The 14,007-nt window shown below is 46.5% G+C and overlaps 1 protein-coding gene across 9 annotated transcripts in view; it reads right to left on the bottom strand.

Annotated features, from left to right (window-relative positions):
* ZNF385A (zinc finger protein 385A) overlaps positions 1-14,007 on the bottom strand; it is a 211,223-nt gene that overhangs the window by 86,080 nt on the left and 111,136 nt on the right. For 4 of the 9 annotated variants that reach the window (XM_080994809.1, XM_080994805.1, XM_080994810.1 and 1 more), the window contains exon 2: positions 1,886-2,070. The exons of 1 other annotated variant lie outside the window; for it this stretch is intronic. In XM_080994809.1, the coding sequence (XP_080850935.1) occupies positions 1,886-2,070 (185 nt within the window). Of the gene's footprint in view, positions 1-1,885; positions 2,071-4,887; positions 4,911-14,007 lie in introns of those variants that run through there. 4 more of the 9 variants (XM_080994811.1, XM_080994808.1, XM_080994812.1 and 1 more) reach the window with 4 other exon arrangements.

Raw genomic sequence — 14,007 nt, 5'->3', positions numbered from 1 at the left:
GAGCCAGTGTGGTGTAGTGGTTCAGAGCGGTGGACTCGTAATCTGGTGAACCGGGTTCGCGTCTCCGCTCCTCCACATGCAGCTGCTGGGTGACCTTGGGCCAGTCACACTTCTCTGAAGTCTCTCAGCCTCACTCACCTCACAGAGTGTTTGTTGTGGGGGAGGAAGGGAAAAGGAGGTTGTTAGCCGCTTTGAGACTCCTTAGGGTAAGTGATAAAGAGGGATATCAAATCCAAACTCCTCCTCCTCTTCTTCTTCTTCACCTATTTGTGGTACCAACCTGCCATTACAGTAGTACCTCGGTTTAAGAACAGTCCGGTCTAAGAACGATTTGGTTCACAAACTCCGCAAAACCGGAAATAGCGTTCTGGTTTGAGAACTTTACCTCGGTCTAAGAACAGAATCCGAATGGTGGAAGGGCACCGGCGGCGGGAGGCCTCATTAGGGAAAGTGCGCCTCAGTTTAAGAATGGTTTTGGTTTAAGAACGGACTTCCGGAACGGATTAAGTTCGTAAACCGAGGTACCACTGTATTATTATTTTTTACTAGCCTGACAAGACAGACTGAAAAACTAGCAAACTTCCAAAGCCAGCGAAACTCCCAAGCAAGGCTAGTGAGTCCCAGTTTCCCTATAGAACCTGACTCCCAACAACTTGCTGAAGCCTACCCATTTTTCTGCTGCAGCAGTGAGTGGGCAGAGGAAGGAAACCGTTGACCGAGTGGCAAGATGCTTTGGAGTGCATGTAATCACTTGACAAGCCAGTTGTCCTCCCCCCACCCCCCACCCCACACCGGCAGAAGCATGATAGTTAATCTCAGGGTCATAGGTGGGAGCCCCATGTTGGGCAAAATATTCCTGCACTGCCGCAGTTCGGACTAGATGACCCTTGTGGCCCCTTCCAACTGAGCAGCTCTATGATTTGAGATCTCTTGTGATTTAAGGAGATGTGGTGCTGCAGCCTCCTTAAGTGACCCATTTGAAGTGTGTGCTTAAAGCAGGCATAGCTAGCTTCCCTGGCCGGGGTCTACGTTCAAATCTCCCCTGGAGGCTGATCCATTTGGCTCACCCACCAACCCCAGCGTGGCCCCCAGCCAGCCCCCACCTGACTGCCTTCAGAACATGGTGCTGATAAAGCTAAGGTTGCAGCTTCGATCCCCGTATGAGACAGGTAATTATTTATTATTATTATTATTATTATTATTATTATTTATTTGTACCCCGCCCAACTGGCTGGGTTTCCCCAGACACTCTGGGCGGCTTCCAACAAAGATTAAAAATACATTAAAATGTCACACATTGAAAACTTCCCTGAACAGGGCTGTCTTCACATGTCTTCTAAATGTTAGGTAGTTGTTCATCTCTTTGACATCTGGTGGGAGGGCGTTCCACAGAGCAGGCGCCACTACCGAGAAGGCCCTCTGCCTGGTTCCCTGTAGCTTTGCTTCTCGCAGCAAGGGAACCGCCAGAAGGCCCTTAGCGCTGGACCTCAGCGTCCGGGCAGAACGATGGGGGGTGGAGACGCTCCTTCAGGTATACTGGGCTGAGGCTGTTCAGGTAAACTGGGCTGAGGTGCATATTCCTGCATTGCAGGGTTTGGAGCAGATGACCCTCAGGGTCCTTTCAACTCTATGATACAACCTGCCATGAGCTCTCTGGCGCCACCTACTGTTGATCTCCTTGCCTTCCACCCTACCAGTCCCAAACGGGCCCCAGCCATCACTTATCTCCAGGGCTAACATAACCCCGCCCGCACCCTCATCTGTGAGCCCTGGGTGCCTCACCTGGCATTCCCAGGGGCCAGGTGTCCAGGTCAAAGCCCCTTTCTCTGGTGGGGGCAGAGGAAGAGAAGAAGGAAAGTAGGAGGAGTTATACAAACAATCCTACCCGAGCCTGTACCTCCTGGGCCGGAAGCAGCCACGGCCTTACCGTGTTGAAACCTGCGAAGAGGCCCACGGCCGGCTGCGCCTCCATAGGGAACGACAGGAAGGGCTTGAGATCCAGGGGTTGTTGCATCATGGCAGGTGGTGGGCGCAGGATGGCCGGGATTGGGCCCGCCCGGCTCAGGCTGCCTAGGCAAGGAGAGACAAGGGGGAAGCATCAACAGTTTGCCCTGTGATGTGGGCGATGCAGAGGGTCAGGGCAAAGGGCAGAGGAAAAGAGGCTAGGACCAAATGATTTTAAACTTGCACAAATTTTACAAACAAAAAGGACTTTCTCAAAGAGACTTGCGGAGTATATAAAAAAAAATATGCAGTAACAACAATCCATGAAAGAAGCAGCAAGGAATGCAAATGAAAGCTTAGGCTGAACAAGAGCAAAAATGAATGGTTGAAGATTTAAATCAAACTATTATCAGCAACGCTGGACATTTCCAAAGAGTACAATAACTGGTTGTTTCACGTATCAATATCTCAAACTTAAAAACATCCAAATTCCCAGACAGGGCCTCACATTTCAAATCTGCAGAAAACTCATCTCAGACTATGTGTTTCAGATCCGAGCTTGCATCCAACAGTATTTTTAATTTGGGGAGTGGACTAGAGAAATCTTTTCAAGTTAAACACAGATTTTGAAGGGTTTTGGTGGGAGGTTTTTTATGTTCCTTCGCAGCATAGATGAGATTGGCCCATTTTATTCTCACGCACCACAATCTTGCAAAGTAGGTTATGTCAAGACAGGGGGGGGCTTCCACATGTCAGTTTGTCAGTTTACTGTGGACTCGGTGCTGCTCATATTCAGCACATAAACAAACAAATCCTGTATAAACAGCAACTCCAGATTAAACGGGTAAAATATAGGATGGCATTGTGACAAGGACGAGGTTGTGTGTGGACACTGTGCAGAACTTGCGTGGCCAATCAGCACTAGGTCCACAATAAATTGCTGTGAGGAAACACTCAAGAGAGAGATACCCAAGCGGACTTCATACTATTTGAACCCTGGGTCTACCCAATGGTGTCCAACATATTGTTCACTACATTACAGCATGCTGAATTGAGCACACACGTGCTAGCTGTGTGTTTCATGCCCATATCTGTCGAAGGAAACCAGCAGCATAAATGAGAGATTTGAGTTTGCAGGTTTGCACACCTGATAAATTAGGCCTAGGCGCCGGTGTCCTGTGGCATGCTAGCTGGTTGTACCTGACAACTGCTACTGTCACAAGCAAAAGCAGGTTCCAGAAATACAACCCCAACTAAAGAATCATGGCAAGAAAAATTGATGGACTATGCAGAACTGGCAAAACTGACCTACAAGCTACGGGACAAGGATAACTGTGACTTTAAGGATGAATGGGAACCCTTTACAAAGTATTTGAAGATGCAACAAAGCGAACTGGACTCCTTGGCTGGTTTTGAATAAACATTCACAAACTTTTTATTGATAATAATCAGCTAAATAGTTTGAGGATCTATACAACTGTGTAACATGCAGAAAACGGCATTTTTAGAGAAATCAAAGACTAGAACTGAGGGAAGTCGGGGTGGGTTCTGTGGGGGGAGGGAGGGGGAGGGAGGAAAAATGGGGGGGGGAAATAAGGATGATATATTTCTGGATAATATGTTTTGTTTTAATTTTGAATAAAGTTATTAAAAAAACAAAACAAAACAGAAATACAAGCGGGTTACTCTTGTGGGTGGCAAGTGGATCCCAGGAATCAAATCCTACATTTGCCTAGCACAGTCAAGATGTTCATTGTCACCTTGCTAGCCAAGACTTATAGAAACAGACATGAAAGATATCCTAGAACAGCCAAAATAAGAGAACCTAATGACTGTTCTGTGGAAGAATGTAGGCCCTTTTTGGATTACTTAAAGAAATACTCTAGCATGATGAACTCACAAGCGGGATGTGAACTATGAGCAACAGAAGGAATGAGAGATTATTGTATTGTTGTTATGGTATAGGGCCTAGACTTGCCGATCAGAAGGTCGGCGGTTCGAATCCCCGCAACGGGGTAAGCTCCTGTTGCTCGGTCCCTGCTCCTGCCAACCTAGCAGTTCAAAAGCACATCAAAGTGCAAGTAGATAAATAGGTACCGCTCCGGTGGGAAGGTAAACGGTGTTTCCATGCGCTGCTCTGGTTCACCAGAAGCGGCTTAGTCATGCTGGCCACATGACTTGGAAGCTGTACGCTGGCTCCCTCGGCCAATAAAGCGAGATGAGTGCCACAACCCCAGAGTCGGTCACGACTGGACCTAAGGTCAGGGGTCCCTTTACCCTTTACCTTTCCTAGGGTGCAGCAGAGGGGGAGAAATAAAAACACCATGGAAAACAGGGTGGGAAGTCAGCAGAACAAAACAAAGAATTATTATGTATTGGAGTGTGTATGTTAAACTTTTGAAAGTTGCAAAAATAATTGAATTAAAAAGGAAACTATGGCCCTCTAGTTGTTGTTGGGCTTCCAGTTCCCATCAGACCCAAGAAGCATGGCCAGTTGTCAGAGAAGATGGGAAATGATGTCCAGCAACATCAAGAGCCTGAAAGGTTTGCTATCTCTGTTCTACGGATTCTTTTAGCAAGCACACTCAGCCACGCTTCCCAGCACAGTGAGTCTTGGGGTCATGACTGATAAGTCCTTGCACATGGCAAACAGGTTGGCTTGGGTGCCATAAACTTACCTTGCAGCTTTACACGACAGGGTGCAAATCTGCAGCACAAACTTGGAGCGCAGCAGCAAACTATACCGTTAGGGATGTTTTGAACTGGTCCAGCCCACCTAGAGCCAGATAGCCAATGGAAACACTGCAAAGTGTCTGACATCTGTGGAGTTTCCCCCAAAAAAGGCTTCTGAATGGGCATGCGTATTCCCTCCACCACCACAATCACACCGCCAAAAAACAAAGAAAAAAAAAGCTGTTTCTCTCTCCCTCCTCGATTGCTTACATAACCATTTGTGCAGCCAGCCGTCAGTCCTGGAAAGTTCAGTGGTAATTGCACATCATCTAGTCGCCACTGCAAAGGCGGAAAAGAGCAACAGTGAAACTGGCATTCTTTTGCTCCCCGCTTTGCACTAAGCTGGGATATTCCTTTTCACTGTGGAGGTGAAATTGGAAAGGGGTCTTGAGGTGAGCAGAAGAGCAACTGGTCCGTTTTGCCAGCGCTCTTCACAGCCCCTGTAGGCAAATCCCCAAACTTGTACAAGGCGTTGCACATCCATTGCGACTTGCTGGGCGTCCTCTGCAACGTATTTATACTGATAAGGACCCCTACAAAGTCACAAGGGGCGATTTTCTATTTCCCCAAAGCCTTGGTGTGCTTGGATGTGTCCTCCTAGAGCTTAATTCAGTGATGAAGCAAAGCAGCAGAATGCATTAAGTAAAACACAACTGTGACGCCGAAAGGAGAGAGAGAGAAATCAGACGCAGACACTCACTGGCCCGTGGTTTTTGGGCCGTTTCCAACAGCAAGGTCATGAACAATCTCACAATGGAGGAGGAAGTGGATCGTTACAGTATTGTGCAAGGGGTTTGCAAGAGGGCTAAGATTGTTAGAGCTTATTTGAGCCAGAGAATAATTTGAGAAATGGGGAGGGGCTGGGGTGGGGTGCTAAAGCCTGCATCAGCTGCAAAATTCAAGCTTTGTCAGAATTTCAGGTTTCGTTTTTTTAAAGCACGTTTCTAGTCCTTATGGCTGGAAATATATAAATATATATTTAAATTATATGTATGTATATATGGCAAGAAGCCTGCTAACAGTGTGATCCGGTATATGCCTACTTAAAGTAAACCAGTGGGGCTTACACAGCCTAAATCTCAGAAGCAAAAGGGGTAGCTGAGTAAGTTTTAATAACAGGATATCATTGCGCTTCATAGTTCCCACCTCCACATACCCCACCCCATAACTAACAAACCAGAATAAGTAATGAAGAATAGTGAATAAAATAAAATGCAGAATAAGTAAGGCAGTCTGCAAAAGCTTGCATACTATATACAGGTTGCAGAATTCAACCTCTCTGGACGCAGAACTTGGATTTGCCTGGGTGCATAACTGGATTATGTCTGTATGACACCCAGTCCTGGGTATACACTTGTACAGATGTTATAATATATACCAATGCAGCACATTTATGCAAATCAAGTGAAGCTGCAGCACAGCTGCAAGTATGAAATGATTAATTGCTGTGTTTATATCAACCACAAGCTTAACATGCAGGTAAAAAGTCCCCACCGTCAACACACTGCCAGATCACAGGAGCTGACAATAAGGAAACTCTGGCATTACGCACTTTCGTAAGGGCTCATCTCTATCCAGAAGGGCCGACACCATCCTTGCTGTTCCACATTTAATGTTAAACCGGTCCTCACACCCAGCTTTGCCTTCTGGCCTCTGTAAAGAGTGGCAGATAGCTGAACACAGCAAAACGGTAACATAAAATTATGACGCTCCCTTCAAAAGGCTTCCGAGTATAAAAACGAACTTAAATGCAAGTGATTGATTGACCGATTGCTTAAAAGCCAGACAGTTAATCGATTTGAAACAAAAAACCTTTGCTTTGGATGAGAGGCCTAACTTGCATATGCAAGAATGGAGGCTTCTCTTGCTCTGAGAACAAACAGAACTGACATTTGTTAGGCCTGAATCCATAGAGAATCTCCATCGTTCCTGCTACTGGACTTTCACAGCTGTGGCTTTGACTCCAAAGCTGCTCCCCTCACCTTGGGGGCTTACAGCGCCTGCTGCACTGATGCGCTACACAGCCTAGGAATGACAGTGTGAGAGCAAGTGGGCTGCTAAACTGGTTTGCTGCCCGTCCTGGTCATTCAGAGACAGAGTAAATGAGAAGAAGGCAAACTGTCATGTGTGGACTGCACAGGCATACAACAACTGATTAGTAGACCCTACAAATGTCCCTATTTCCCAGGGACAGCTCCGGATTTACAGGTGCCATCCTGGTTTCTGATTTGATCCCAGAATGTCATGCTTTTCTTTGTTGTTGTTGCTGTTTAGTCGTTTAGTCGTGTCCTACTCTTCGTGACCCCATGGACCAGAGCATGCCAGGCACTCCTGTCCTCCACTGCCTCCCGCAGTTTGGTCAAACTCATGTTCGTAGCTTTGAGAACACTGTCCCACCATCTCATCCTCTGTCGTCTCCTTCTCCTTGTGCCCTCCATCTTTCCCAACATCAGGGTCGTTTCCAGGGAATCTTCTCTTCTCATGAGGTGGCCAAAGTACTGGAGCCTCAGCTTCTGGATCTGTCCTTCCAGTGAGCACTCAGGGCTGATTTCCTTAAGAATGGATACGTTTGATCTTCTTGCAGTCCATGGGACTCTCAAGAGTCTCCTCCAGCACCAGAATTCAAAAGCATCAATTCTTTGGTGATCAGCCTTCTTTATGGTCCAGCTCTCACTTCCGTACATCACTACTGGGAAAACCATGGCTTTAACTATACGGACCTTTGTTGGCAAGGTGATGTCTCTGCTTTTTAAGATGCCATTCCCGGTTTGTCATTGCTTTTCTTTAGGACGTCCCTATTATCATCGGAAAAATGTTGGAGGGTATGGAGTTATGCGACCCCACGAGCCGAGATAAGTAACTCTACAACCTTTAGAAGACATGTAAAGGCAGCACTATGTAGGGAAGTTTTTTAAAAAAATGTTTTTAATGCCTTTGCTTTGTACATTGCATTCTTTCTGGGACAGCTGATGACTTTGTGTGTTGCGGGCGGGGGGGGGTCCTTCCTTGGTGCAGGGCTAATTTGGCATGTGGCATCCCCTAAAGGTCTGGCACACCAGCCAGATAATAATAATAATAATAATAATAATAATAATAATTTATACCCCGCCCATCTGGCTGGGTTTCCCCAGCCACTCTGGGCAGCTTTCAACCAAATATTAAAAACACAATACAGCATTAAACATTAAAAACTTCCCTAAACAGGGCTGCCTTCAGATATCTTTTAAAAGTAAGATAGTTGCTTATTGCCTTGACATCTGCTGGGAGGGCGTTCCACAGGGCAGGCGCCACAACCAAGAAGGCCCTCTGCCTGGTTCCCTGTAACCTCACTTCTCACAGCGAGGGAACCGCCAGAAGGCCCTCGGCGCTGGACCTCAGTTCTTTGGTCCAAAGGCAGCCTGGACCTTAAGTGGTCCACAATGTTCTCTTTCCTTGTCACATGGCACTGGCCTAGGAATGGGCAAGTCTTTCAATTTTCAGTTTCTCTGTTTAATAGAACGTCCCTATTTTCACTGGAGAAATGTTGTAGGGTATGAACAGATCAAGTACAGTAGCTGGTGTCAGGTGCAGACATCCCTTGAGGATGCACAGAGCAGATCACACCCGTGCGGAAGAATAACCAAAAGAAGAATAACCTTTACAGCTTTCACACAGAGGGTGCCCCCAAAAGCCCATTTGCAAGTGACGGCAGCTCCGTGCAAAATCTGTAACCAGCGGCGTAGCGTGGGTTGTCAGCACCCGGGGCAAGGCAAGTAATTTGCGCCCCCTAACCCCTAACCTGCCGCCGCTGCCAGCTTCTTCTTGCTGCTGCCTGGGCTGGGCTGGTGTGGTTCTCTCCCGCGCTCAGCGCTGCGCTGGGCGGCCACTGCACTGTCCCTCCCCCAGATGGTCCCTCGCTCTCTCTCCGCACCGCACGCCTGGCACCCACCCCCTCCACAGTGGGCGGCGACCCAGCGGCTCGGATCGGATTCGCACAGCCAGCACTGCAGTGAGAGAGAGTGAGTGAGCCAGGTAGGGGCAGAGAGCTGCGAGTGCGAGTGCGCCCCCCCCTAGATGTTGCGCCCGGTGCAGCCGGCCCCCCCTGCACCCCCCACGCTATGCCACTGTCTGTAACTTTTGCAAGTTGCAAACCCTGTGGATTGGCACATCAGTGGCAAGAACACTCCCCACAAAAGGGTCGCTGAAATAGAGTAATCAATGTGATCCAGGGGCTGGAACAACTCTCTTAAGAGGGAGGTTCACAACATTAGGGCCTTTTTAGCTTGGGGCCTTTTAGTTTTTAGATCTGAGCTGTGGTCTGAACAAATCATTTAGATTCTTTGCCTTTTACTTTATATAGGGATATCTCTTGTATTCCTTCTTATTTAAACTCTGGGCAGAATCTCTGCAGGTGAGCTCATTGATACAGGGTTATGATTATAAAGGTCGCTCAGAGCTCCTCAGACTCCTTGCTGACAACCTCACTGTTCTTTCAGATCCCCAAATGCCTCTTCCGCAAGAGAAACTGGCAAATTTAGCTCTGTGACAGGGCTGGGCATTAATTTTGATAAATTGGAGACAATGTTTTGGAAGCTGGGGCCAAGAACATGGCTGTTTATTAGGTGGCGCTTATGGTATCAAGGTGTGTCTGACTTCCCTGAAATACCTGGTGGTTCGTATGTCACAGAATTTGTCTGGACTTAGGTTGAATTATGTACCTGTTTTGCAATGTATTACATATGACTTATGATCCTGGCATCCCCTCAATTTATTCTTATTAGGCAGGATTGCTGCTATTAAAATAATAGCCCTCCCACGACTTCTTTTTTTCTTCCAAGCCCTCTCAATTTTGATCTCAGCCAGGATTATGGAACAACGGCAATCAATTTTAAACCGTTTTATTTTGTGAAACAAGAGGGCAAGATGACCGGCCAAACTTCCTTACGCTAAATCTCAAGTTGGGGCGAGTGTGGGTGTGAGAGAGAGACAGACCGACTGTATTTTGATGCCTTTCAATTAGGCAGATTCTTTTTACGGCCTCTTGGGGTCAAGACTAAAACTTGGGTAGGGTTGGAGGCAATGAATCAATCAACAGCTCCTTAATAATAATAATAATAATATTCCCCGCCCTCCTCAGCCAAGACCGGGCTCAGGGCGGCTAACAACCAATAATAAAAACAAGCTGATTGAAATACAACTTAAAAACTAGATTAAAATACAACATTAAAACATTAAAATGCAGCCTCACCACAGGAGGAGAAAGGAAAAAAGAAAGAGGGGGAGGGAATCAAATTGACTCCAAGCCAAAGGCCAGGCGGAACAACTCTGTCTTACAGGCCCTGCGGAAAGAAATCAGATCCTGCAGGGCCCTGGTCTCATGAGGCAGAGCGTTCCACCAGGCTGGAGCCAGTGTTGAAAAGGCCCTGGCTCTGGTTGAGGCTAATCTAACTTCCTTAGGGCCCGGGACCACTAGGGTGTTGCTATTTATGGACCTTAAGGTCCTCCATGGGGAATACCAGGAGAGGCGGTCCTGTAGGTACGAGGGTCCTAGGGCACTTCTTTCCCTACCAGCCACCCAGATAATGTGGAAGAAAGTGACAAATCCTTTCTTTCATTGTTCAGTTTGGCACAAATGGCACAAGAAATGAGAACCCTTTCTTTCTACAGAGTGATCACTCTCCCATTTCATTACAGAGAGTGATCACTCTCCCATTTCATCTGCCACATCAAGCAAGTGTGCTCCGAGTGCCACAATGCACAAAGTGGGGCTGCCACACTAGTTGCGGGACATCTTTGATCAATCTATCCCTTTGTCAGCACAACAAGTTACAGATAAGTTTAGGGGCACTTCTCCTAACTGACTGAGGATTCACTAAATTAGCTCGTTTTTGCAGGAGCCTTCTGTTGACAGAACAGCAACTACCGTAAGTCCCCATACAGCTTACAAACTTCTCATTGCTACCACTCCAGAGTGCAGAAGAGGCCTGGTATTCTACTGAAGACCACTTTTTCTTCTTTTTCTGGCCTTATGGTCCTTTGGGAGAGAGGTACTGGACAGGAAGTGGGTCCTGGTCTTTGGAATAACCTTTGGACCCCTAAGCCTCTGTCCTCTGTTTCAGCCACCATTTATGAGAACTCATTGAAAGCTCACCACTGGTGTTGCACTCCATTCTTGCTTGCCAGAGTTCAAGCATTGGGCAATGCCGTTTATGTTGGCAGAACCGAAATGAGAAGGGGACTTGACGGCACCTCTGGTGGGCTTGTCCAGGAGTGGGCATCTTTGGGAAACACGTGGTGAAACAAATTGGGGTTATTATTGGGGAAAGTGTGATGTTGGAGTCCAAATTGTGTTTGCTACCAGTGTTTGAGGAGAGTAATGTAGCTATTGTGGGAAAATAACTAGTACAGTAGTGCCTCGCAAGACGAAATTAATTCGTTCCGCGAGTTTTGTCGCCTTGCGATTTTTTTCGTCTTGCGAAGCACGGTGTCGGGAAAGTTTTGGAAAAGCTTCAAAAATCACCAAAGTCTTTAAAAACCTCAAAAAAGGCTACCACACCGCGTTCTATGAGTTGCTCCTCGAAGTCAAGTCGCAACTGTATTAACGGTGTTAAGAAAAAGGAAACAAACTTGCAATAGGGAAAATCGTCTTGCGAAGCAGCTCAAAAAACGAAAAACCCTTTCGTCTAGCGAGTTTTTCGTCTTGCGAGGCTTTCATCTTGCAGGGCACCACTGTAATTTATTTAATGGTCCTAGATTGATTGGTCATTTCACAGGGCCAGAAAGATTCTTTACGCATTACTTTAGATAGATGGCATTCAAAGGCATTGTTTATTACTGTTTGAGAGAAGCTAACCCATCATTTAAAGACTCTTAGAGCCCAGGCAGAGCCAGAGAATTTTGCTGCAATTTGGTGGGAGTTTTATCTCATACATGAGCATGAACAACCATTTCAGACTTTCATTCTATCTGAGTTTATTGGACAGAATTTTTAAGCTTTTGCTCATTGTCCTTTTGATCCTTTCCTCTGTTAGCTCAGTGGATGCCCTGGGTATTATTAGATGTATTGTAAGAATATGTTAAAGGTAAAGGTAAAGGGACCCCTGACTATTAGGTCCAGTCGTGACCGACTCTGGGGTTGCGGCGCTCATCTCGCTTTATTGGCCAAGGGAGCCTGCGTACAGCTTCCGGGTCATGTGGCCAGCATGACTAAGCCGCTTCTGGTGAACCAGAGCAGCGCACGGAAATGCCGTTTACCTTCCCACCGGAGTGGTACCTATTTATCTACTTGCACTTTGACGTGCTTTTGAACTGCTAGGTTGGCAGGAGCAAGGACCGAGCAACGGGAGCTCACCCCGTCGCGGGGATTTGAACCGCCGACCTTCTGATCAGCAAGTCCTAGGCTCTGTGGTTTAACCCACAGTGCCACCCGCATCCCTTGTTTTTTTTTTAAGAATAATTTTAAATTAACCGACCAATCACATCAAATCAAACCAAATTACATAAATTCCAAATTACATAGCCGAATTTTAAATTTTTGTTGGGGGTACCCATATTTCAAGTTCCAAAGGGATCCAATCAACTTCTTGCTTCTTACTGCTGTTTTAATGTCCACAAATCTAACCTTATGATGTTCACAGTACTATCCAGTCCTTTCTTATTATTTTTCCACATCTCTTGTTGTTATTTTCATATATTTTTCCTTTCTCTTTGTGACCTCTGATAGTCTCCGCAAGCTGGTTAGAACAGTTTGTAATCCTGCGTGGATATTATTTTTTTTATCCAGTAGCCATATCCAGACGTTTTCCATATAACATCACTTCTATACATCAAAACAGTCTTAGCGTCATTAATCTTCACCAATCTGCCTCCTTTCTCAAAACCTCTGAGGAGATTCACTAGGAATGCAGTCTGAAAACAAATCTGTTCTTCCTCCTGGCTGTAAATCCTTTGGCAAGATGGCGACTCCGAATTAATTGCTGCGCCATTCCCAAAAGCTCTTATTGCTTCTCGATCTCCATAAAGCATACTTTTGGTTAAAGTTTATCTCCACACAGACCTTAATCATCCTGCTTGGGTCAGTTCAACCGACGGTTCTAATGAGGAGGGGTTCTTGTAAATCACATAGAAGGAAAGTAAAAAAGGTTTTCCCCCCCATTCAGCCCCGTTGTCAACATACCCCGCCTTTGGTGTATCTTCATCATAAAATATTCCTGTTTCTCCCACCCGTAGTCTTCTTTCGCAGAGGTCACTTAAATTAGCAGACTTCACTCCCCTTCTTCACTTGAAATATGTGCATTTGCTTCTTTTGTAATTAATTATTCCAAATTGCTGCAACTAGTGCGCGATCAGAGACAGCGTCCAGGAGAGCCGATGTTCACACGGGAGCATTCTGCCTAGGGCCCTCACCCCCTTCTTTCGAATATTTATGGGCACAGCAGGCAAGGGCAGTGTTCCCCATTTCCTTGGGGCAACAAGGGAGGCTGCCTACTCCCATAACAGCCTCTTAATTACCCCGTGTGGGTCGGAGAGATGGTATTGCCGGCCATCTTCCAATGCGCCCCCTAGTGGGGCCCCCCGCATCCCTTGTAAGAATATGTTACAGCTACTCTTTTAGGTCACCCTCTTGAAGGTACGTCGTATCATCCTGTCTGCTATTTATGATTTTCTTGTCTTTTTAATTTTTTTTAAGGCAAGTAAAGGTGGGGGTGGGGAAGAAGGCTTGTTGGAGGTATATAAATTTGTGGATTGTAGAGAGAAAGTGGATAGAGAGCAGTTTTCCCCCTTTCTCGGAAATCTAAAGAACAGAGCTCATGCAAGGAAGCTGAATGTTGAAAGATTTGGGACAGACAAAAGGAATCACTTTTTCACACAGCCCATAGTTTAACCGTGGAACTCACTGCCACAAGATGTGGCAACAGCCACCAACCTGGACAGTTTTGAAAGAGGATTTGGGGGGGGGGGGAGGATGATAAGGCTATCAAGCTATTAAAGCTATGGTTTTCCCAGTAGTGATGCATGGAAGTGAGAGCTGGGCCATAAAGAAGGCTGATTGCCGAAGAATGGATGCTTCTGAATTATGGAGCTGGAGGAGACTCTTGAGAGTCCCATGGACTGCAAGAAGATCAAACCTATCCATTCTGAAGGAAATCAGCCCTGAGTGCTCACTGGAAGGGCAGATCCTTTAGCTGAGGCTCCAGTACTTTGGCCACGTCATGAGAAGAGCAGACTCCCTGGAAAAGACCCTGATGTTGGGAAAGATGGAGGGCACAAGGAGAAGGGGACGACAGAGGACGAGATGGTTGGACAGTGTTCTCGAAGCTACCAGCATGAGTTTGACCAAACTGCGGGAGG

This window comes from Podarcis pityusensis (assembly GCF_964106645.2).
Source record: "Podarcis pityusensis genome assembly, chromosome: 2".
NCBI classification, from domain to species: domain Eukaryota; kingdom Metazoa; phylum Chordata; class Lepidosauria; order Squamata; family Lacertidae; genus Podarcis; species Podarcis pityusensis.
This window is presented reverse-complemented; position numbering and strand designations above follow the sequence as displayed.